The sequence below is a fragment of the Glycine soja genome, chromosome 1 (genome assembly GCF_004193775.1).
Source record: "Glycine soja cultivar W05 chromosome 1, ASM419377v2, whole genome shotgun sequence".
Lineage (NCBI taxonomy): Eukaryota > Viridiplantae > Streptophyta > Magnoliopsida > Fabales > Fabaceae > Glycine > Glycine soja.
Window position 1 is genome coordinate 3,526,376 of NC_041002.1, and position 26,444 is coordinate 3,552,819.

At 29.2% G+C, this 26,444-nt stretch overlaps 2 protein-coding genes and 1 pseudogene across 3 annotated transcripts; all 3 read left to right on the forward strand.

Annotated features, from left to right (window-relative positions):
* Window positions 1-7,283: 7,283 nt before the first annotated feature.
* On the forward strand, window positions 7,284-12,903 carry LOC114410100 (WAT1-related protein At5g40210-like). Of its 2 annotated transcripts, XM_028373880.1 has the most exons (7): window positions 7,285-7,698; window positions 7,802-7,867; window positions 8,094-8,207; window positions 11,255-11,480; window positions 12,016-12,174; window positions 12,253-12,404; window positions 12,517-12,903. In XM_028373880.1, the coding sequence occupies exons 1-7, from the start codon at window positions 7,526-7,528 to the stop codon at window positions 12,686-12,688; spliced, it is 1,062 nt and encodes a 353-aa protein (XP_028229681.1). In that variant the 5' UTR covers window positions 7,285-7,525; the 3' UTR covers window positions 12,689-12,903. The 2 variants fall into 2 exon arrangements, with proteins under 2 accessions (XP_028229690.1, XP_028229681.1); XM_028373889.1 differs by lacking the exon at window positions 8,094-8,207 and having other exon boundaries at window positions 7,284-7,698.
* Window positions 12,904-17,873: 4,970 nt separating this feature from the next.
* On the forward strand, window positions 17,874-18,403 carry LOC114406470 (annotated as a pseudogene).
* A 1,287-nt stretch (window positions 18,404-19,690) lies between these two features.
* Window positions 19,691-26,201, forward strand: LOC114410113 (WAT1-related protein At5g40210-like). The gene is made up of 7 exons (XM_028373900.1): window positions 19,691-19,984; window positions 20,073-20,138; window positions 20,267-20,380; window positions 21,927-22,152; window positions 25,435-25,593; window positions 25,719-25,870; window positions 25,973-26,201. The coding sequence occupies exons 1-7, from the start codon at window positions 19,815-19,817 to the stop codon at window positions 26,142-26,144; spliced, it is 1,059 nt and encodes a 352-aa protein (XP_028229701.1). The 5' UTR covers window positions 19,691-19,814; the 3' UTR covers window positions 26,145-26,201.
* Window positions 26,202-26,444: the final 243 nt, after the last annotated feature.

Sequence of the window (26,444 nt, forward strand, 5' to 3'; positions counted from 1 at the left end):
AAAGTCTAAATAATTTATTTTAAATTACCAAGGGATCTAACTTAATTAACTAAATAAGATACAAAAATTATTATAAACCCTACTACTTGTCATCAATTCTGATAAATAAAAAAATTATAAATATTTGCAAGTACAAATACCTTAATTGCTACTTACTTGGTAAGAAGTCAATATATAAAAAGAAAATATATTTACTTTATAATACAATATTACCATCTAAAATATTCAAATCCAAATCAGAAGGGGTTTTACTTGCAATAATTCATACAATTTTTTAAATAACTTGTATTAGATGAACTTGGACTATTTTCGATTAGATTCAACAAATTTCTCAAAATATCAAAATTTATTTAAGTAAATAATATCTTTTAGGTGTAAATAATTATTTTTTTCATACAGACTTACCTTAAATCTACATACTTAATGATCAAAGTTATCTACAATCATGTCAAGCCATTTCAATTGTTTTATCATCTTTATCTCCGGCCCACGTTATGACTTCTCCAACCGCATACGCATTGCTGATATCCATGAATACACCATCACTCTTTCTTTCTCAGATAAATCTATTCATATTTTTTTTTTATTGTTTCTTTGGACTTTACAATTTCTTCAACTGAGAACATCCCATCACCTCTGCACATCTCCCCTCAACCTTCATCCAGCTGCAAATCATATTATAAGTCCAATTTCCAAGTTTATCCAAACTGATTTCTATAGCTATTTAGTTCTCTAAATCTGATTAAATCAAATAAAAGAGATTTTAGGGACATTTTTATATATTTTTATATATTTTAGGGACATTTTTATATACTTTTATATATTTTATTATTCTCTGTTCAAGAACATTAATTTTATGATTTTTGTTTATAATAATATATGTTTCCCTTTTTTGCCAAGGGATATTGTTGGAACAGGGGGCTCTTGGTCAGACTTTACTGATTATTTTGTAACATCCCTCAAGTCACAAGATCTTAAGCTAGCTCTAGAGCCAGATTCGAATTCTGATGGTACTTACTTCTATTCTTTCACTACTGCAAAAGTGAGATTAATATTTTAGATTCTTGTTAGATTCAAGCTGAATAAAGCTTAACTTGATTTTACCTAATTTTATTCTTGATAATTATACATATAATACTGCATGCCAACCAGGGATTCACTGTTTTTTAAATAGAGTACCGTGTGTGAAGCATTAATGGAGTAATGTGTTTATGTGCTTGTGACGATAAAGCTTGCATGTAGGGCAATGTTAATACCTTTAATGATAACTATGAAAAGAGTGGGTTATGGTATTCATTAGCTAGGATTTTCTCTGTTTCTCTTGTACAGTTGCGCTCTCTAATGTAATTAAAGATATGCTTTTGGATTAAGATTCTCTAACATTGATTCTATGCAAAGTGTGTTTGTATAAGATGATTGGTAACCTTCCAGCTAGTAATAATTTAAGAAAAAATAGTACTTGGACACTCATGTTATAGTAAGGCAAGGTTGAGGAAGACGGATCGCAATGCCAAGGTGCATCCCTAGTTACCAAACAGGTCATAGCCTTTCTAGTTAGGCTCTCAAATTGACACTCTAGAATTGTCTTCTTATTAGAGGTGTTCATGTTAAACATATTTACCTACAGTTGAAGATGATAAGTACATATTAAAAACTTTTACCTACAGTTAGGAGATGTAAGTAGAAGTTAATGACTTTTACCTACACACTATACATAGTAGGTAAAACCTATAGTGACAAACAATTAGTCGTCATTATACGCCCCTCAAAGTTGACGGAAGAAACGTCCGTAGGAGAAAGTCTATCATACATTTACCTACGGATTTTTTACTTATAGTGACAATTTTTGTCCGTAGGTATAGGTCATTTTTCTTGTAGTATTCCATGAATTTCATGCTTGCATTTTAAAGCATTTTGTTCTCTTTCTGTTGGGAAAATAATTTTTACGTATCTTTTTTATTATAAAAAAACTACATTTATATTTTTTGTAACTGCTTACTAGAGTATTTTATTTTCTTATTCTCAGCTATATATGGTGTTAGCATCAAACAAATATTGTATATAAAAAAAGCACCAAACAATTACACATTAGAAAAATCATTTGGAAAAGAGAAAGTATTGTAATGATTGATTGAAAACCTATATAAGTAGGGCAAAAATACTAAATGGGGTTCCTTTTACAAATTATTTATCTAAATGGGTTTATTTTGAAATTATTTACCTCGTGGGTCTATTTTTTTACTACAATGCGCCTCCTCGAGAGACGCGTTCCCTGTAAAGGTGACACGTGACATGACTTAGGACGCGCCCTGCGTACAGGCGCGTTGGGTTGCGCTGGGGATCCAAGCGCGTCCAACTGGTCCGTGTAATTTGCATATATAATACAATTTGCATATTAAACAAAATCAGATAAAGTTTAGTAGTGATCATCAACAAATTGTTACATATATAATACAATTTTCTTATTAATTTAAATTAAACATGTTAAATAACTTATAAGACAATTAAGAGACATTGACTTGATTCGGGAGACAATGACTTGATTTAGATTTTAATTTTTTTTTCTTCTAAATACAGATTGTTGAACTTATCCAGTCTACGAAAGCTAATAAACTTCAAACGAAACAAAAATCACTGGTTGTGGCTTGGGGGGAAGGAGTGGCTTGGAGGGAGGACCACGGGCCAGTAGGACGCGCCTGGGTCCCCAGCGCGACCCAACGCGCTTGTATGCAGGACGCGTCCTAAGTCATGTTACGTGTCACCTTTATGGGAAACGCGTCCCTCGAGGAAGAGCATTGTAGTAAAAAAATAGACCCATGGGGTAAATAATTTCAAAATAAACCCATTTAAATAAATAATTTGTAAAAGAAACTTCATTTAATATTTTTACCATATAAGTAGGACTATTTGAGAATAGTGGTTCCCTAAAAAGCCCCAAAAGTAGTAATGAAAGTAATTGAACCAGTTGGGTCCATGATAATTGGTATTCAAGATCGAAAAATATAAAATATAAAAGATAATTTTTCAAACATAAAACAAATAAAAAGTGAAAATTGGAACACAAGCAAGACAAAACTAACCGGCCTAAAATTTAAGAATATGTTAAAACATCAATCAACGTTATTAAACTTGAAACATATATTCAATTCTTATGAAAAAAAAATATTAAATTTGGAACTTTGATATATAACTTACTTTGAAATATCAGGTTAGGTCATTGATCACTATTCACTAATTCTATGAATGATTCATTCAATAAATTAGTTAGATCGGATATATATAAAATATTATTATAAGTTTAATTTTCTTGTTAATATAATTAAAGACTTTACTATTAATTATTCAGAAATAATTTAAAATATGATTTTATAAGAAATTATTACTTTTATGTATTCATTTTTAAATTAACTAATAAGGATTAAATTATAAAACCTTAAAAAATCAATGTTATTTTTATAATTTGTGTGTAGAGATCGTTGTATAATAATAAGCAGAGAAAATAGGAAAAGTAAAGATTTACTCTCTAAAGTCGTAGATATTTAAATAAAGGAGGTCTTAGTTAATATAAATAAATAGTATAATGTGAAATTCGTTTCTAAACTTATAATAATTATGCAAATCATAAAAGTCATAAACTAATTAGGTCATTAATCATCTAATTTACTTTTTGATAATACCCAAAAAATAAAAAATAAGTATTAAAAGATTTGTAGTATGCATGTACTACTACTCAGATATGTTAGTTAGACCCCCTTATATATATATATATATATATATAGATTGATTGATTGAATGGATGACAAATAAATAAAACATATGAATAAATAAATTCAGCGCATTTAAGGAATGTGATACCATTAATTTATTGACAATTCACATTAATTTATTGACAAGTGTATCAAATGTCAAGTAATAAAGACTCATAAGTATGAGTGTCAATTTTCAAGTAGTCTTTATTTTGTTTGGACAATTTCCAATTTATAAGAGAAAGAGATAAGATGAGATATAAAAGATAAATTTAAAAGGAACATGGTATAAAATAATAACTATTAATAGAAAACAAAAAAAAAGTATGGAATTCAATGAGATGGAAATGTTATGACCTATCATGCCTTACTTGTCTAAGATGTATTATTAGTGATTTTTCTCTATCAATCAAGTGAATTTATCCTGATCACATCTATTAGAATACTTGTCTCTGATGTCTCACGATGACAAGTCTATTTTACTTATCTATCTCTCAAATGTCATTACAAAGAGTCAATAGATAAAATGCATGAAGTTCTAATTCTAGATGTTTGCTTTGATGCATGGTCATAATGCAATCACTCTATGTCTAACAATAATTTTACTAAGATACCCCTTCCTTTTAGTTCGATTAGAAATTATCCTCGATCGAGCGATAAATTCCTAAAACAGATGTATGCAAAACCTTCCTTGTTTTTCAATTAAGGATTACCCTCTGTTGAGCACCTAACTCCCCAAAAATGATGCAAAATGAATAATGCATGAAATTAAAAGTAAGAAAGGACAATAGGAAATAAAACACATTTTGACTTTTTAGGTCTGTCAGACCCTAACTAAGGATTTAATCTCTCATAACCATAAGGGGTCTTATACTAGAAAAAGGGTATAAAAAATGATGGAGGAGAATGGGTGTATAAAGGGAATAGAAAATGATGAAAGAGAAAAAAATAATTATTTAAGGGAGAGTTCTGAGACTTTAGATGTGTATTAGAGCGTTCTAAAACTCGGTGTGTCTTTTATTTTTGTCTTAACTTTCTTTTTATAGTTGTTTGAATTAACTTAGGCTTCACTATCTTTCTACGAGTGGACTTGGGCTTGATTCTATTTTTGATATTTTCTGATTTTTTTTTTCTTTTAATTCCTTATTTTCATATCTGCAAGTCATAAATAAAAAAATATCAAATCTTAATATTTAAGTCAAAAATAATTGTTAAATAAATATTTTTAAATATATTTTTATTATAAAAAATAATTAATATATTTTTATCTTTTAAATATGTAAACATTAACTTTAGTCCTTAAAAATGTGTGATATGTAGTTTCAATTTTTATAAATAAGAAACACAAAAGTAAATAAATAAAAAATTAAGGATGACCCTCTTGACACATTTTGAAAAACGAAAGATTAAAAAGAAACAATATTTTAAAAATTAAAATCATTTTTTTGTATATTTACAAAAACCAAAAATACGTTTAAACCTTAAAATAATTATGGAAATTTGGCAATTTAAAATAAGCAAGTGCCTTGGGTATAAATTAAAAAAAGTTCTCAAAGTTGTTCGTTATCATTAATAAAATGATATATGTGACACAAATATACGAATTTATCACAAAATTGATTTTCAACATGATCATGTTAAATAAATTGGACGAAAATGTTAATAAGTTATTATTATAGGATCTAAATGTTAGTAATTTTTTATTGGATGAAAATAAAAATAATTTTTTTATGAAGATATTAGTAATTTTTGGGACCAAGATCTCAATATATTTCCATTAGACAAAGATGTCAGTAAGTTATCATTATTGAATCAAAATGTTAGAAATTTTTCATTGTATCAAAATATTAATAATTTTTTAATAGACGTAAATGTCAGTCATTTTTACTAGACATAAATATTAGTATGTTTCTATTAGACTAATTTATTAAACCCTAAATTTTGTTTCATTTAAGAATAAAATATAATTTTAGGATAAATTTCTCCCAAATTTTAAATTCAAGAACAAAAATAACTATTTATTCCTTTTTATTGATAACTCAAAAGGTATGACTTTCTGAAACTAATATGATATAAAATAAATAAACTTAAAAATAAATGAAAAGTGACTATATTTTAAATAGGATTAAAAGACAGGATTGTAAATAAAAAATCACCTAAAAAAAAAGAAAAAAAACAAATAGTTTTAACAAATTTACGTTTATTATTATTTAAAATGTAAACATACTTATTTATTTCAGGTAAACTATAAATTATAGTTAAAATCTTATAAAACTTAAAAATGAATTTAATATACAATTACTTTATAAAATTATTTCATCTTTAGTTTGTTATACAATAAAAGAGTGGTTCTTTAGTAGATATTTAGTTTTAATATTTGTGTATATATTATTTAATTTGTTTCAAAATTTACAATAATATAAAATATCCAAAGAAAATTGCTCAATGACATTGATTGAAATTTTATTAGAAGAAGTCTCTTATTTAAAATTTAATATTATATCATATTTTATTTTTGTGTTAATTTTTTTGAATGTTTTATATAATTATATTAGTATATTTGTTTTACTAATAAACATTTGGGATCTAATAAATTAATCTAATAGAAATGTATTGATATTTAGGTTCAACAAGAAATAATTGACATCTACATCTAATAAAAAAACTACTAACATTTTGATACAATAAAAAATTAGTAATATTTTGATTCAATAATGACAACTTACTGACATTTTTCTCCAATATAAATTTATTGACATTTCAATCAAAAATAAAAATCAATGACATCTTCGTCCAACAAACATTATTGAGATTTTTGTTCAACAAAAAATTACCGACATCAGACATTTAGGTCCAATAATAATAACTTACTGATATTTTTGTTCAATCTATTTAACATGATTAGATGACTAATCAATTTTGTGATAAATTTGTTCATTTGTGTCACATATGCTATTTTGTGAATGATAATGGTAAAAAATTAACAGTTGAATAAACTTATTGTACTTTTTATATTTTCAGAAACTAAATTCTAAATTTTAATGAGACAAGATTTATTAACAATTTACATATTTAAAGACAAAAATAACTATTTAGCTAATATATAATTATTAAACTGAATTGAAACAATCCAAAGGTTAATAAGCCCGCATACCTCAAATGGTGTCCCAGAATAATTTATCTTTATTTATGTGTAAAATTTATTGTGAGGGAGATTTTTTTTAATGGGGGGTTTGAACATATCACTCTCTTTTTATTTCTTGTTTCAATCATTAAGTCAATCTTAATACAGAATTAGTCTCTAATTTATTGGATTGAGGGATATCATTGATCTCTAATCTTAAAAAAATAAAACTCAATTTGAAATTATCTTTTTTATATTTATAGAAAAAAATGCCCAACCATTAAAATAAGTGAAAATTTGCCATGTAAACTAAAACAAGTTCTTGTATAAAAAAAAAAAAAAAAAACTAAAACAAGTTCTCAAAGCAAATCGTTGGACAGGTGCATAATATTCACATAATCACATTCACATCACACCCGTAAAGAAATTATAGAAAATTTTCCCTATATGAATAAGTTTCTCTCAAAGCAACTTGGTCTACAGTCAGACTCAGACGTTCATAATCTATTAACGTCACCCTGTAGGCATTGAGTTGAAGTAGTACCGCACGCAAACCACCAACAATTAACACCCATTGTATTCACCAAAAGAAAAAAAAAAACACAACAATCTTCGAATTGAAGAGAGAAAGACAGACAGAGTAGTAGTGAACGAAATGCAGGGCGCAGGGGTAACCTTTGTAATGGTTGTGGTTCAGGTCTTGAGTGTGGGTTTGAACACTATGATCAAAGCATCATTGTCCAAAGGGATGAGCATTTTTGTTTTTGTTGCGTATTCAAACCTTTTCGCATTCTGTTTTCTGCTTCAAGCAACCACAATTCGTCACAGGTTTGTAACTTGTTGCTTCAAATCAAAACCAAACCACTCTTGGGAACATGTCTGTCTGTTTTCAAACAGATACAATAACATTTTTGTCTCTTTGATTTCACAGAAACAGAGCTCCCACACCGATCAATAATTCCATACTCTTCAGGATTTTTGTTCTTGGCTTGCTCAGGTATGCTAACTGTTAAAGGCAAAATTAAATGACTTTTTTTTTTGTTTAGTGTTTAATGTTTGAAAGTTATTAGAGATATGATTAAGAAAGAAAGTAAAAGAAGAAAAGTTATAAATTTGATTCTCTCTACTGATAAAAACCAACTTTCTATAACATAGTAACGTTTGAAAGAAAAAAAAAAAAAAAGATTTCATCGTTAATAATGTAATTGGTCTTCTTGTGTTAGCGTTTCCATACAGACGCTCATTTATACTGGACTTGGGTATAGCTCTCCCACTCTGACGTCAACCATGGAGGATCTTATTCCAGCTTATACTTTCATAATTGCCATTATTTCCAGGTGACATATTTTTAACTTTCTGGATGCCCTTCATCGTTGCGTTAGTATCTTTTTTATACATATAAAAAAGAAAGATTAATTTTATCTTTAACTTGATATTTTAAGTTTTATTAATAAAATAGAAATCTCAAGAGAATATACTTTTTAACGGTGTTATTAATCTTTCATTCACGCGTGATTCACACTAACACGATGTGATATAATTCCCAGTTCACTCTAGAGGTTTAATCTATGATTCATGAGAGAGAAAAAATATTTGTCAACTTTATCTCTTAAATATATGGCTAAAGGTTTAATTTATGATTCATCAGTAAAAAATACATTTGTTGAGAGATGCTACCAGCTTAATCTTAATCTTAAATATATCTTAATGAATAAATCATTACTTCTTTATTAAGTGGTTTATGGTTAGTTCAATTTTATATATATATATATATATATATATAATAAGACTATGTTGCTCAAGATAATTTTAGTTAGTTTTTTTTTTAATATTTTTTTATTGGCGGAAAAGATTATTTGACGGTTTAGTCAATAAGTAATTTTTAAATTTTTTAATTAAAATAATATTTTTTAAAATATTAATTTCTATCTTTTTATAAATTTTTTATTTTTATCCTAAATATATTTATTTGATTTTTTTATTATTCTTTTTAATTTAACCAAACATTTATTATTTTTTTATTATTTTACACTTTTTAGATACTTCAACAGTTAATTTAATCGAACATTTATTATTTAATAAGTTGATTTTCAGCTTCTAACACTCCACTAAATTTTTTAACTTTTAATTAACTTTTTAACTAATTTTGAAAAATATAATTCAAGTCTTACTTATCATTTAATTAGATTAGGTTTATAGTTGGCCTATTTTTATTTTTTTAATATTTGTATTAGTTACTTTTGCTTAAGTTAAAATTTAAAAGGTGTAGTAAATCATTTGAACCTTCTACTTGTGTACATTGTTTTAGTTCTTACACATAAAAACTCTTCTATAGCTCGTGTACAAACAATTTTTTTTTTTTACAATTTAGTCCCGATCACCAATTGCAACATAACACTTTTTTTTCATGACCAGCTAAGGTGACGGTTTCAGAAGTCTTAATTACTCATTTGCTCTTTATGCTTTCTTAAATTTTGTATTTTAGTCTTTTTATTTTAAAATTTTATGTTTTAGTGTCCATACACGTATCATTTTTATGTTTAAGTTCCAACCTTTAATTGTCAAGTAATTTCGTTAATTTTAGGTGCTCTTACCTTGCCATAAATTTTTTGGAGGTCGTTAAATTAGCAGAAATTTGGAAAAGAAGATGATTCTGCCATCCATCTCAATGAGGCAATTTTTTTTTATGGTGAAACGCCTCACCCTGATTGTTCTGTTTTTTTCCTATGTTTCCTTGTCTCTTTTTTCTCTTCCCGTGCCTTCTTCCTCTCTTTTTATAGAAACGATCAAGACACTGACCAAGCTAAACTCATATCGCATAGGCAATCTCCTAAATTGTCCATAAAATTGTAAAGCCTCAACAAATTTGCCAATTTGCGCATATCCAACCACAATTGAATTCCAAGCTACCCAACCACTAGAGAGCATATTGTTCCTAGTGTACAAATTGGTAACCTTTATTTTGTCGAACACCTTGCGTGCCTTAACGAATTGAAATTGCCATAACAGAGGTATGAGGATATAAAGTCATATCATATATTCACATATTTTAAGACATATTTTGCAAACATGTAGCATAGGAATCAACTTGGCAACCTGACATAGTATGCAATATATCGTATACAATAAACCTATAATCCAACATGTTTTAACATATAATATCCGTCCTTTATGCATTTTTTCAAAAAATATTGTTAATACATATTAAAGGGTTTTTTTTCCCATTAAATTAAGCAACATATAACTTGTATGAAATTGTTTTATTTGGTACCTTTAAGGCTCCTACTAGATTTAAGGCATAAAAACTTTAACTAACGATTGATTAATTAATTGCTCCAACTAGATTTAAAGCTTTAGAAAGTCATAGATTGCAATTGTGCATGCTCTATTTTCACGAATATTATTTTCTTAAAATTTAAGAGATTAGTGCATGCCTTGATTAATATAATGAAGATGAAGAGAAATAATGCAAATATGTATTGAGGAAGAAGGAATAAAAAAGGCAAAGAGAAGAGAAAGAACGAAAATGGATATGGACTCCATCGTCGAAGGTCACCTTAGGTAGCGGTGCATGGAAAAATCAACTTTGTGGTTGTGTTAAGCAAACCTTGTGTGCTAATAACTTTACAAGATCACTTACCCTGTGTGATCTATTACTTTGAAGCACTTAAAGTTAACAGAGTTACTTGGAAATTGATGGCAAAGACTGAAACATAAAACATTAAAACATTGTTCGTATAAAGACTAAAATATAGATTTAAAAGTTTGAGCAAATATAATGAACAAATGAATAATTAACTCATTACCCATTACCATAACATGCCAACAATGCACATGAATCGACTTATCATGGCAATGTTAGCAAAAATTTAACGGTATTACATCGGAACTAATGACAAGGACTAAAACATAAAAAAATAAAATTGCTCATACATAGACTAAAACAATTTTTATGTGTAGGAGTACGTTAAAACAAAAAGTGTGTACAAGTCTAGGAACAAATAATTAATTAAACAAATTTAAAATAATAACTTATGATATTACTTGATATTTTTTATATGTTAACTTAAGAAAAATGACTTCAAACAAGATGACAAGGATAGAGAAGAGAGATGGGAGCTAAGAAAGTGAAGAGAGAAATCAGTTTACTTCTTTTTTTAAAGTTCTTTTACTCATTTTTTTAAAAGAGAAAGGAGAGGAATAATTTTTATTTCTCAAGAAAATTCGCAAACTCTATTGGAATGATATGGAGGAAAAGATGCATAATTAAAGTTGGTGAAAGATCTATTTACCTTCTAAAATGTTAGACCAATCACCAGTTTGTACACTTATATGAACTAATTAAAAAGTAGTGTGAACCATTTGCATTGATATGTGCTTTCAGGATGGAAAAGTTGGATCTAAAACTACAAAGCTGCCAAGCAAAATCCATTGGGACTGTGATCTCAATTGCTGGAGCATTAATTATGACCTTATACAAGGGATTGCCTATGACAAGTGATGTGATGCCAAACAATGTTTTTCTTTCATCTCAACAATCCAAATGGCTACTAGGAGGATTTCTCCTTGCAGTTGGTTGCTTTTTTTGTTCAATCTCGCTTGTTATTCAGGTAAATAAATTTTACTAAACATTTAATGTATATTTGTGCTCACATTGCAAAGAAGAAAACATCATATATCTACCATACTTATTAAATATTAAATTTCTCTATGGATAAAATTTTATCTAATAGAGTTGAAATTGTATTATTGATATAAATATTCTGAGTTTATACTAATTGCATAATGTACCATATTAATAAACAAATCCATTGCTGTAGAAAATAATAATTGTATTATTATATCATATTATTATTAGTTTATCCCAACTATTTAATTTCTACGAAGAAATCATCATTCAACAGAAAATGTGATTTATCTCGTTTTGATGAAAATCAATTTTAAACAATTACCATTCTCAATATCAGTCAGCATAAACTTATAATATTTACATTAAATAATAATTTAATTTTTATTAGAAAAAGATTATATCAATTAACTAAATCCTTTTTTCTCTTAATATATAATTAAATGATATTTTCTTTCTGTAGTGTGGCACTTTCTCCTCACATCATAAAAATAGTCGTCTTTTTATGCATTATGCAGACATGGACTATCAAAGACTACCCTGAGGAGCTAATGTTGATAACCATTAGTACCAGTCTCTCTGTTATCCTATCTTTCATAGTGGCTTTCATTGCAGAAGAAAATCCTAAGGCATGGACACTTAAACTTGATATGGAGTTGGTGTGCATACTTTATTCAGTAAGTATATAAGTTTGTACAATTGGAACTTGTGACCTTATTTTATGATTATATATAGTTATTTTATGGCTTTTGTAGGCAATTTTTGTGATGTCTACACGAAATGTGGTGAATGTATGGGCGTGTCGAAAGAAGGGGCCTGTATATGTTGCTATGTTCAGTCCTTTAGGGATTGTCATAGCACTTGCCATGGGGATTGTATTTTTGGGAGATGCTTTATATCTTGGAAGGTACGTAAATGTGGTAATCAATTGTGAGGAAAATAACATTAGTGGAAAGTAGTAAAAATTGTTGATTTTTCCTAATAATTAATAAGTTGTTGGGTTTTGATTTGTTGTGCAGTTTGATAGGAGCTGCTATAATAGCTATTGGGTTTTATGCTGTAACATGGGGCCAGGCTCAAGAGGAAACAATGGGTTACGAAAAGCATGGAACTTGTAGCATTATCTCATCGCCTTCTTCTGAAACCCCTCTATTGCTGAACAAAAGCAAAGATTCAAGTTATTTTGTTTGATAGCATGCAGAGTTCGAGGATACTTTATGCCATGATGGGTACATTACGGGACAACTATGTGAATTTTTATCGTAAACATTGTCACTGTATTAGATACGACATTAGTATTGACGAATCGTAGCTGGCAGGTGGCAAGTTGTTAGCTAGGTCACTAATTAACAAATATGTTTCCTCTCCATTGCCCTTGCTATTTCCTGAAGAAAATATCTGACACATATCATACTCCTTCTAATGACTTTTTTGCCATTTGTGGGTAACTTTTTTCTAAATTATTATTATATGAGAACACTTTTTGAATTGGATAACTTTTTTTCTAAATTATTATCAAATTAGAACACTTTTTGAATTAATTCTCATTTACAAATAAATTGTAAAAGTAACTACTACTTCATAAATAGAAATCATAAATCTTTATTATTTTTTCTACCAATAATTTACCAATAAAGTATTACTTTGCAAACCCACTCGAAGAACCTAATCCAATTGGTTTTTTCTTAATAAATCATAAAAATTACTTTTATTATCTAAAAGTTATAAAAAAAATTAAAAAGAAAACATATTTTATGGTTAGCTGACTCTAAGTCCAAAAACATTTGTACACGTGGGAAAAAAGAAGTCTCATAATGTTTTCTTAATCATTTAAAGTAAAAAAAGTAAACCTAAACTAGCTTATTTCTTCATGTAAGTTTCCAAAACCTAACACACTATTACACTTCTTCTCCGTATTTGACTTGCGAAACTGAAGCTAATAAAAGAGTTTGCCTTAAAGTAAACAAACATTAAATATCCTAATAATTAAAGAAGAAAAGTTGAGGATTTGATAAGAAAGCAAATGAATCATATTCATATCAATAGTATTATTTTTCTAAATTTTCATGAAATCATATTTTTTTTTTATCTCACGATTTACCTATCCAATATTTGCAGTTGAAATTGAACTAAGGGTCCTGATCCATTTGCAAGAATATTTTTGTTTCAAACATACTTTTTCACCTGATTTCCAAACATGCACATAATCTTGTTGATAAACTATTTCCAGAAGGCTTAATGTCTAATTGTTCTTTTTCTTTGGCACATAAAATTGTGCAAGTAACTTGCTAATGCATTTAAGAGTCAGGGTATACTCAAAATGGTGGCTACAAGATCCCTTGTGCTAACTCTTATTCCCGTGCTTTTTTATTTTTTGGCAGTTGCTGGGAATGACATTGAGTGCATATTTGCATTAGCTTTGGTAATGCAAGTATAACTAAATTTGCACGTCCAATCTATGAAAAGACGCGGAAGCAACAGTTTTTAGCGTTGATATTAACGTCATCCAACACCAATCCAAACACATGGTGATGGTGGGTTCTCCAAACTTGCCTTTGTGTCTTTGGTCAGTGTGCATTTGAGAAATGGACCTCCTTGACGTTTGAGGGAAGCTACAAGACATAATATCTCATCTCAAATTTCAATGGATGGTGACAGAATTAGCAATTGAGTCTTGTTTACTTAATGGTGTGTTAAATATTGTTCATGGTATAAATGTAAGAATTTAGTTTGATATTTTCTATTCCTGTTCCGTTGATCAATTATTGTAACCGTTGATAAATTGACATTTCTTTTACTTGTAACACTGATTAACATGTTTATAAGTGCATTGCGCATAGAGATGCTAAGCCTAAATATAAATTTTGATGTTACAGCCATGGAGTGCACAACCATACTCTAGTGAAGATAAATTTGTACAGGTAGAGATTACTATCAATAAAGTTAAATAGTTTAGTTCATATACTCAGTGATCATGATTCATGGTGACATGAGATAGTTCCAATTGCCACGAGTTCCAGTTGCAATCCGCTACTGATTTGTAAACACGAAATACTTTGTGGATTGGTATGAGTAGAGTTTTAAGTTATAAGATAAGGTATATCTATATTGGAAATTGAATTTTTATTATTATTAAGGTTTAGGTAATTTAAATGTAAAGTAAAATATTACATTTTATTAAATGAATTATAGTTGAATGAATGCATTGAGAATTTGATTTTTTTATTATAGTTGGTGGTAATTTTCACTATAAATAGGGAAGATAATTAATGGAGAAATAACATATGAAGAGAGAGTGTACAAGAAGAGAGATTGTGAACCAAAGTTCCTTTGTTGAGAGAAAAGTATCTTTGTGTGAGAGTGTTATCATTTCTTGTAACCATTGAATGAGATATTCGGATTTGTAGAGTGATATACTATTTAGGGTGAGTTACAATCTTGTAATCATTTTTGTGATAGTGAAATATTTTTTGAGACGATTCGGTGGACGTAGGTAAGAGGTATCGAACCACATTAAATTATTGTGTTTGTTATTATTTTTCCTTCGGTGTAATCTTTGTTGTGTTCTCACGATCCTTTGTGGGTGTGTGCAATTTTATGAGAGCATTGATTATTCAACAATTGTATCAAAGTTATGGCTGAGAGCACACAAAGGTTTAAGATGGGGGAGAAGACATCACGAGGGTACAAATATGTTGGTTCAAAATGGGGATGTGCAAGGTGTATAAGGAGAAACACTTGGTGTTGCGAGGACAAAAAAATAAAGGTAACATTTTTTATTTGGATGGACAAGCCTTAAAGAAGAACCATGAAAGCAAAGTGATGTTTCCTAATGTTGTAAAAGTGTTGGGAGATATTTTCGATGGAAGGGGGGTTTGTTCACTTTCAAATTGATTGAAGGATATTTCTCTTTTGGCTTGAGGGGGGAGAACGATAGAGTTTCAAGTCAAAAGATAAGGTGTATGCATAATGAGAATTGAATTTTTTTTATCACTAAGGCTTAGGTAGTTTAAATGCAAAGTGAAAGATTACATTTTTCTAGATGAACCTTAGTTGAATGGATGCATTGAAAGTTGTTTTTGTTTCAACTTCTAAAAGAACTCATTTATTATAGTTGGTGACAATTTTCACTATAAATAGATAAGAAAATTAGTGGGGAAACAACACAAGAAGAGAGAGTATGTGAGAAAAAAGATTGTGAATCAAAGTCACTTTGTTAAGAGAAAAGTATTTTTATGTGAAAATATTATCATTTTTTATAACCACTGAATTAGATACTCAGATTTATATAGTGATATACTATTTGGAATGAGTTGCAATCTTGTAATCATTTTTGTGATAGTGAAATATTTGTTAAGATGATTTCGTGGACGTAAGTAAAAAGTGTCAAATTACGTTAAATTTTTGTATTTATTATTATTTTTTATACGATATAATATTTATTATATTCTCATGATTTTTTTGTAGGTGTGGATAATTTTTTTTTTGGTAATAACATGTGTTGAGATCATGGCCTAAACTGGTGTATAGTTGCTTTAGCATTAATCACATGACTGTAAAATCAAATATCAAAAGGACGTGCAAACAAAGCATTATCAAGTCAAACAGTGTGCTCAGAACTGGTGTATAGTTGCTTTAGCATTAATCACATGACTGTAAAATCAAATATCAAAAGGACGTGCAAACAAAGCATTATCAAGTCAAAAAAGTGTGCTCAGGTGACAGGAGCAGAGTAATGCACCAACACCGACAGCCTCAAGCACAAATTAACATTTTGCTTCTTAGAAGAAAAAAATTGCTACCATGCTATTCATGGATACAGGCGAAGTTTTTCTATCATGTATCAATTTTATTGATTGATTATTACAAAATGCATCAAACTATAATTGGTGGTTTACTCCATAGTTGCACAATGGAACTATGCCAATTATGCAGAATTGTGTGCAAATTTCTGCGTAATTATGCACACCGACAAGACAATATATCCCTTTATTCAACTTGTGTTGATTGTTTTTCTATTTGGAATAATGTTTCACTTGTTTCTCCCAAATTCCTCTCCTTTTAAGCTTTAAATTTGAGACCAGCAACCTGAGAAATTTAATTAGAGAGAAAATTAGCAGATTGGAACTCAACCAAAAGATTTAAAGAATAAGATGCTAAATTTCAAATATGGGACCCTCCCCATTGGGCATGTCTTTACAACAATCCGTGCCTGGCTCATAAATTTTGTAGGTGACGGTGAGATCGAAGAAGAAACGCAGCGTGTGAGTCGCAATGTTGGTGTATGATTCAGCTAGTGAAAGGGAGGAAGAGAGAAGCCTAGGGAGGGAAAAGAAGGAAAGAAAAAGATAAAAAAATCTTCATTTTGGACCATGTGACATAATTAGTTTAATCTTAAAATAAGTAATTTTAAAATAAATGTTTTTTTAAATAGAAATAATTCGGGCAAACACATTGAAAATATTTTTTTTATATTTTTATTAAAATAAGTATTTTTTTAACAAATAAATTTAAACAAATTATCAATTAATATACTAAAAAACACTATCAGTTTAAAGACCACTTAAAAGAGATAAACACTTCAAACATGGCACTTTACGTGGTAACTTTTTATCCATTGGGGCATCACTAATAAAAGATTATTAAGTGTATATTTGGATTAAAATTTATAAACTTAAATTTTTTTATCAAATAAGTTTACAAATGTATCTCAAATATTGCTTCCCTAAAATAGAGTTTGAATGCAAATTTTAGATTTGTAAGATAATTAAACATAATTTCAAACTAATTTTACTCTCATATTTTTAGACCCCTCCCACTACATACCCCTTCCTGACAGAATGTGATTTCAAGGACAATTTTGCATCAACTTGCCATTCCCTCAAACTCATGACGAATTTGCTGATTTCAAGAACTATTATTCATGTATTTGGTTTCACATTCTTGTGATAAAAGCTTCAAAGCTCGCCTATTTGACTTATACAACTGAAGCTAATAAAGTAAGAAGAAAAAGGTTAGGAGAAATGACCGGTAAGAAAGCAAACAGCTTAAATAGTTATATTATATGATTTTGCTAACCGTATAATTACTACTAAAAAAACACTTTTTTACGACACACTTTGTATGCCGGTTACAATAAAATCGTCTTAAAAAATAAATCAATGGTACTTTTGTAATTATCGAACTGAAAAAAGCCACATTCTAAGACAGTTATTGAAAATCGCCTTAGAATATGTGTTGGTCATAAAAATTACGACGAGTTTTACTAAAAAATCGTCGTAATCTCACGGTCCACATGTTGTCAAGGGCATTCACACGCTTATCTCACGGTCCACACCCCTTGGCATTCACACGCACAACCCCTCGACCTCGAAAAATGAGCAGAACCAGCGATGCAGTGACTGAAGAAGCCAAAGAAGACCAAGGGTCCGAAGCCTTAAGAACCTCTTCTCTTTGTTTCCTAAAATCAATTTTCAACTTCCTCGCAATCTACCTCCCCTACAACGAGGACGACGCCATCAAGTGTATATATGGATCTGGATCGCTACAATAGAAATCTGGACGACATACAGAGGGAGGCACAGATGATGAGCCTGATAGAGCACCCCCAACATGGTGAGGGCCTACTGCTCCTTCGTGGTGAAGCGGAGCCTATGGGTGGTGATGGCATTCATGGCGCAGGGCTCCTTCCTGCACCTCGTGAAGGCCGCTTATCTCGAGGGATTCGAAGAGGCCGCCATCGGATCTATCCTCAGGGAGACTCTCAAGGGGTTGGAGTATCTCCACCGACCCGGCCACATTCATCGCGACGTCAAGGCTGGGAATATTCTCCTCGACGATAATGACAAGGTCAAGCTCATTGACTTCGGCGTCTCCGCTTGCATGTTCGACACCGGCAACCGTTAGCGCTCCATATTATTTTTTTAAAAGCAATAATAAAATTTATACTTAATTTAAGGGGATAAACTTTTTTACTAAAGATAAAATATAAAATATAAAGATTATTTTTTAAAAGAAAGTAAGAATATTAATGCTTACTATACGGACTAAAGTATGAATAAATTATATATACTAAAGATAAAACATTAAAAGTACTATGTCAATAGAGTTTACTCTACCTGACCAGCATGAAGATGCAATTTCAACTTCATTAGTTGGTAACGAAATATAACTTCTTCTTTTTCATTTTAATTTCATGCAAACAAATTCATGTCATGTTTCTCTTTGTTATCAAATGACGTGAGTTGAACATGCATACTATGTACACAATAGAAGTTGGAGTAAAACATCATTATCCACGTTATTTAATTATAACTCTTTGTTTTTTCCTTTCTTAGTGTTAATTTAAAAAAGTATTTATGTCAAATGATCCAAAATAAGTTCTAGACTTCCAATTAATGAACTAAATTACTATTAAAACATTCTACTCCTTGACCTTATAAAAAATATTAGTCATATGTTTACTTTGTGCCAATGTCTTTGGTAAATACAAATTATTCTCCTTAACCATCAAACTTGAACAATTTTGAACATAGAATTTAACAAGTACAAAGATATTCAACAATATGCTGTTGATGACAATCTATATAAACAACAAGATTAAATTTTCATAGTATTGAATATGAAATACGGCCTTGACAATCATGTTAGCTTTGGTCTTCAATTGATTAATTATATTACTCATCTATTAATACTTCAATCATTCAGAATGGTTATACACAGATTGAACTGTTATTTTACATTTTTGGAGTATAAGCACGAAAATTTTAAAACAAATTAATACAACATCTCTGAATTTGTATGTAACTTATATAAGGAAGCTTAAATTTAATGTAATATATCAAATGAAATAACAACAAAATCATAATATCTATGATTCATGTAAGATTTCAGACATTGAAGCTCAAGAAAGTGAGCAAGATCAATAAACACAACCTCATCAGCCCTTTTAGGAGCACCCTCAATCTGTAAACTTGATAAAGTTTAAAAGAAAAAAAATATTATTTTATAGAAATGCAACACAACAATATCATAGAAGCATGTTTTTTTTGAAGCATATTAGTTGTCTCAACCACAACACAACACTAAAATATAAAATTTAGTTTTTTTTAAATTAAATCATATACTGATGCATCATTTCAGTTCGTAATAGTTTATAATAAATCAATATGTCCGTTCATCATTACACAGAGAGAGAGAGAGAGGTGAACTTTAATATAAAATTAGTTTCTTTTGTTTCTTCCTTTATCTCCGATCCTGTAATAGTATTTGTACTGGTCACAAAGAAAAGGAGAGAGAGAGAGGAGAGGTGAACGAAATGCAAGGCGCAGTAACTGCAGCAATGGTTGTGTGCCTCTTCTTGACCGTGGGTTTGAACACTCTCATAAAAGCAAACATGTCTAAAGGAATGAGCAATTTCGTTTTCGTTGCGTATTCAAACCTTCTCGCGTTCGTTTTTCTGCTACTAGCAACCACAATCCGCCACAGGTTCGTTGCCTCAGATCCAAAGTTCCAAACCACTCTTAGGAACATGTCTGTTTTCAAACATAACATGTCTCTTCGATGCATTTCACAGAAACAGGGCTCCTACACCAATCACTAATTCAATTATCTTCAGAATTTTTCTTATTAGCTTGCTCAGGTATATGGAAATGCCCAAAAAATTAAAATTGTTGTTTTTTCTTCCGTATGTAATGTTTAATCGTAAATGAAGTGTTTTTTTTCTTCTTCTTCTTCTTCTTCTTCTTCTTCTTCTTCTTCTTGTGTTAGCGTTTCTGTTCAGACGCTTTATTATATTGGACTTGGATATAGCTCTCCCACTCTTGGCTCAACCATGGAGGACCTTGTTCCAGCTTATACTTTCATTATTGCCATTGTTTCCAGGTTACAGCAATTTTAGTTTAATTTTCTTCATCCCTTTCATAGTTGTATTTGCAAAACTAACTGGCTATCCAACTTGCATATTAAAGTAGAGAAATTATGGTATTCACTTGACCTTGGAAAATAATTTTATAATATTATTAATTAATTATACATAGATAAATTTATTAATTTTTATAATGGTTATTTTAAAAAACATACTTAGACTGATTTTGTTATTAATGGACAATATAATTTTTTTTACATTTACAGTGCATGGGGATCTGATAATTGATGTAAGTTTTTTTTTTTTTTTTTTACTGAATGAGTCTTATTTATCATTTAATTCGACTAGCTTGAATTTAGCTTAATTAGATGTTATGAGAATTATCTAGTATTTTATTTTTAATTTTTTTTAAGAAAATAGTATTTTCTTTTCTTGAAAAGCATCAACTTTATTTTTTACTAGTAGTATTCTATTTCTTAAATTTCTTTTATACTTATTTTTTTTTCCTTTTATTTCTTTATTTTTCTTCATTACCTTTGTCATTTTTTTGGCATCCATCTCACACTCCGTAGAGAGGCACAAGACAATCATATTTGATAAAATAAACGAACCGTCAATTTGTTTCAAATATTTACATTCTTCATTTGAAAATTATAGTCCACAAAAAATATTAAATATTGTTTTAAGATAAAAGGGAATCTCCAATAGTAAATTTTCATTAGAACTTAGTAGGTTGTGTACTAGCGTATGAATAAGCATATGTTTTGTTATTTGCTTTGCTGGAAAGAAATCAAGGAGGGCTGCTTGTTTCAGTGGGAAGTGAAGAAGACAAAAAGACAGAGTTGACAGTGACACCCAATGGGAAAAACCTGAAGCAATTCTGTTTTTTTTTTAAAGTTAAATATTACTTTATAGTATCATATACAAATCTTAAAATAATTTTCATTATAAATATAATAATAAAAATTTATCACTTTCATTAAATTTAATTATTATTACTATTTTAAAATATAGTTTACATAATTTTATCATTCTTTTTTACTTATCCAATTATGTAGAAAGAACCTTTTTTTCAATTCCTTTTTTAATATCTCTTCATCCAAAACAATGCATATTTTTTTAATCTTATTTTAAGTCTATTTTCCTTTCTTCTAATTTTTTATTCCACCAAAAAGAAGATGAACCTATCCCAAGAAAGGTAGTAGACCTTGATGAGAAAAAATAATTTATTTGGTCTCAAATATAAAAAGAAAAAAAATGATTCATATTAATTAAAAAAGTTAATTAATTATATTAATTTTAATTAAAAAATTAATTTATTCTTCATTAGAATTTGATATTAATAAATTTTTTTTTATCAAAACTAACACCTTAATTAAAAAATATATTTTAAAAATAATAATAACATTAAATAAGATAAAATTAATTAAATTTTTTTTACATATATAATAGTTTAAGTTGGTAGAAGATTTGTTTACCTTCTTGAATGTTAGACCAATCTCCATGTCTGCGTGTATATGAATTAATTGAAAATGGAGAGTGAACTCTTTAATATATACTTAGGATGGAAAAGCTGGATTTAAAACTACGAAGTTGTTGGGCAAAATCTATTGGGACTGTGGTCTCAATTGTTGGAGCATTAACTGTGACCTTATACAAGGGGTTGCCTATGACAAGTGGTTTGGTGTCAAACGATGTGATTCTCTCATCACAACCATCAAAATGGCTGTTAGGAGGCTTTCTTCTTGCAATTGGTACCTTTTGTGGTTCAGTCTCGCTTGTTATCCAGGTAAATAAATCTTACTACTAAACATTCAAAGAATGTGTTTGTATATTTGGGTAGTTAGAATATGTGCAAAACTTTATTCTGAGTTGAGTTTTATTATATAATTAATATTAATTAGTTAGTGCTGGGTAATTAATGCTTCGACAAATAAATTTATCCATACACATAATAGATTGTGTGAAAATAATAAAGATTACACGGTAAGAAAAATAATAATAGACATAATAATTTAATGTGTTTTGACACTTTTTGTCTACGTTCACGGAACCGAGTCAAAAGTATTTTTCTATCACAAAAATTATTATAAGATTGTAACCTATCATAAATAGTGTATCACTCTACAAACTCGAGTATTCCACTCAATGGTTACAAAAAATGATATTACTCACAATGATATTTTTCTATCAACGAAGTGACTTTTTTCGCAATCTTTCTTTTCACACACTTTTTTTATGTGTTCCTTCTCCACTAATTATTTTCTTTATTTATAGTGAAGATTGTCACTAACTATAATAAATAAGTTCTCTAGGAAGTTGAAACAAAAACAACTTCCAATGTATCCATTCAAATAAGTTTCATCTAGTAAAATGTAATCTTCCATTTTACATTTAAACCGCATAAATTTTAGTGATAAAAATTCAATTCTGACTATGTATTAAATGAACCTTATATTTTGGCTTGAAACTCTACAATTCTCCCTTTCAAGCCAAAAGAGAATATATCATTTGATCAATTTGAAAGTGAACAAACTCCCCCTCCGACGGAAGTATCTCCCAACACTTCTACAATATTAGAAAACTTAACGTTCTTCTTCACTTTGCTATTATGGTTCCTCTTTAAGGCTTGTCCATCCAAATAGCAAATGTTACATTTATTTTTTTTTCCTTGCAACACCAAGTGTCTCCCCTTGTACACCTTGCATCCTCACTTTGAATCAACATACTTGTGCCCTTGTGATGTCATCTCCCCCATAGAAATCATATTGACAACAACAGAAAGTACAAATCTCACATTTGAGAAAGTTCGAATAGCACCATCATGGAGCTTCATTCTCACACTCTTTATGCCTTCAATCTTCATTTTCCACCCCATAAGTTTTCAAAGTATCAAGCCTCTCTCGATCTCTACAAATGTGCTTTGAGGCAGCATAATTCATCACCCATTTTGTTTTAGCAACCTCATTGTTTGTTGCCAAAAACACTTCATCTTCATCTTCAACACTTTTTACTACATTAGTTTGGGAGTTGGCGTCATCTTTGTTCATATCTCATAATTTTTTCAAGTCCTCCTTCATATGTTACTCATATCTCGTTGCAGAGGCGATTGCGATTTTGATCTTCCTCTTGGCCCATCATGTCTCCTTTAATGATTCCTTCCTCGCTCAGATTTCACCACAGCTATTGCATGGTGTTCATCATCAACATTTTTAGTTCTCATCATTGTCTCATTTTCTCTAAGAGCGACGATCACCTCATCCAAATTCAAAGTTGATCTTCCCACAAGCAACATTTTAATCAAAGCTTTGAAGGACCTTGGTAGTGAGACTAGCAACAACAACACTTGCTCCTCATCAGAGAGTTTACCATCTGCATTCAACAATTGACTTACTAGTTGATTGAACTTATTGACGTGGTCACGGAGATCTCCTCCCATCTCCATTTTGAATTGATACAACTCCATCTTCAAACAAAGACATTTGGTTAGCGACTTTGACGCATAGATATTCTCGAGTTTCTCTCACAAGGCCTTTGGTGTTGTCTCCTTCAACAAGTTGTGCTTTACTCGAGAGCAAGGGCTAATCGAATCGTGCTCACAAACCTCCTTTGGATCTTAGTCCACTTGGTTTCATTTATAGAAGCTGACCTTTCATCTTCTAACGTCTGATCAAGACCTTGCTGCACCAAAAAATCTTGAATAGTACTCTGTCAAATCTTAAAATTTATTTTTCTATCAAACAATGGTATCTCAAACCTTTGTGTGCTCTTGGCCATAGCTCTTATACCACTGATGGGTAATCAATGTTTCCACAAAAAAAATTACATACACTCAGAAAAGATCGTGAAAACACAACAAAGATTACACCGTAAAAAATAATAAGAAATACAAAAATTTAATGTGCTTTGGCGCTTCTTGCCTATGTTCACGGAACCGTCTCAAAAATATTTTCTTATCACAAAAATGATTACAAGATTGTAACTCACCCTAAATAATGTATCACTTTACAAGCCCTAGTACCCCACTCAATGGTTACAAAAAATGATAACACTCTCACACAAAGACACTTTTATCTCAACAAAATGACTTTGTTTCATAATCTTTCTTCTCACACACAGTCTCTTCATGTGTTTCTTCTCCATTAATTCTTTTCTCTATTTATAGTAAAGATTGTTATCAACTATAATAAGTAAGTTCTCTTGGAAGTTGAAACAAAAAAACTTTCAATGCATCCATTCAAATAAGTTTCATATAGTAAAATGCAATCTTCCACTTTACATTTAAATCACCTGAAACCTTAGTGATAAAAATTTAATTCCCCCTTTATATTAAATAAATCTTATCTTTTGACTTGAAACTCTACCATTAACACACGTATTTTATTATGTCTAGTTGCAACCAACCATCCAAACCTTTGTAATCAAACTTTAGTTACCCGCCACCTTTTTTCTTGTAATTTTAAAGAAATTCACAAACAACAACATCCATATTTGAAAGAATTAAATATGTTATTGATTTCTAATAAGTATTTAATTTTTGTGTTTATTTTCTACTAAATTTTTTACTTCATTGAATCCCTAATAAAATAATACTTTTATTTTTGGTTACTAACAACTTTTTTTCAATTCATTCCTAATAAAATAACAAATTTTATGTTTGTTTTTTAATAAAAAAATTTCATTTGTTACTAATCAGGATTAAAACAAAATTTGGTAATCTATCAAAAAGTAAGCATAAGATTCGTCAATTTATTAGTGATTAAAATAAAATATTAAGAATAAAAAATAAAATTATTATTTTATTAGAAAACTAATGTAAAATAAAAATTTATTAGAGAATAAACATAAAAATTAAATATTTATTAGATAAGAAAAATATATTTAAGCCTAATTGAAAATAACAAATCCAGCTTGTGATAAAGGGCCACCAACTCCACGTGTGGCTTGTAAAAGCTCAGATTTTTCTAACAATAACTATGTTTTTTCCCTATTATTAAATGTCATTTTCCTTTTGTAGTGGTACTTTGTCCTCACATAACAAAAATCAAACTTTTTTTTATACATTATGCAGACCTGGACTATCAAAGACTACCCTGAAGAGCTAATACTAATAACCATTAGTACCAGTTTCTCTGTTATCCTATCTTTCATAACTGCTTTCGTTGCAGAGGAAAATCCTAAGGCATGGATACTTAAACCTGATATGAAGTTGGTGTGCATATTCTATTCAGTAAGTATGGATACTATCACAAAATAGAAAAACAAAAGCTATATGTAAGACCAATAATTTTGTACTATTGGGATTTGTGACCATTTTTTTTTTTTATGATTATAGTTATTTTATGACTTTTGTAGGCAATCTTTGTGATGTCTACACGAAGTGTGGTGTATGCATGGGCATGTCGAAAGAAGGGGGCTGTATATGTTGCTATGTTCAGTCCTTTAGAAATTGTCATTGCACTTGCAATGGGGGTTGCATTTTTGGGAGACGCTTTATATCTTGGAAGGTATGGTAATTATGAGTAAAAGAATCTTATTGCTTAATTAGTAAATATTGTTTGATTTCTCCTAGTATTTTAAGATGTTGAATTTTAATTTTTTTTGTGCAGTATGATAGGAGCTGCTATAATAGCAGTTGGGTTTTATGGTGTAATATGGGGCCAAGCTCAAGAGGAAAAGATTGTCTGTGAAAATTATGAAATTAGTACCATTATCTCATCGTCATCTTCTGAAGCCGCATTATTGCTGGACCAAAGCAAGGGCAAAAGTTCTTTTGTATGATAACATGAGAATTGAGATATTTGAACGCCTAAATACTCAAATTCGTTTTCGAAAGTATATTGCGTTGATAAATGAATTTCTAAAAGATAAAAAATAAATTTAATTATTAGCATAAAAAATAAGACAAACTAATTTTATAAAAAATTTAATGATAAATTGGTCTTTAAACTTTAAAACTTAATGTTAAATTAGTTATTGAATGTTAAAGTTTAATGACAAATTTATCTCACAAATATAACAATAAAGTTAATTTGTTATATTTTTGCACATTTAATAAATAAATTTATATTTTTTTATCTT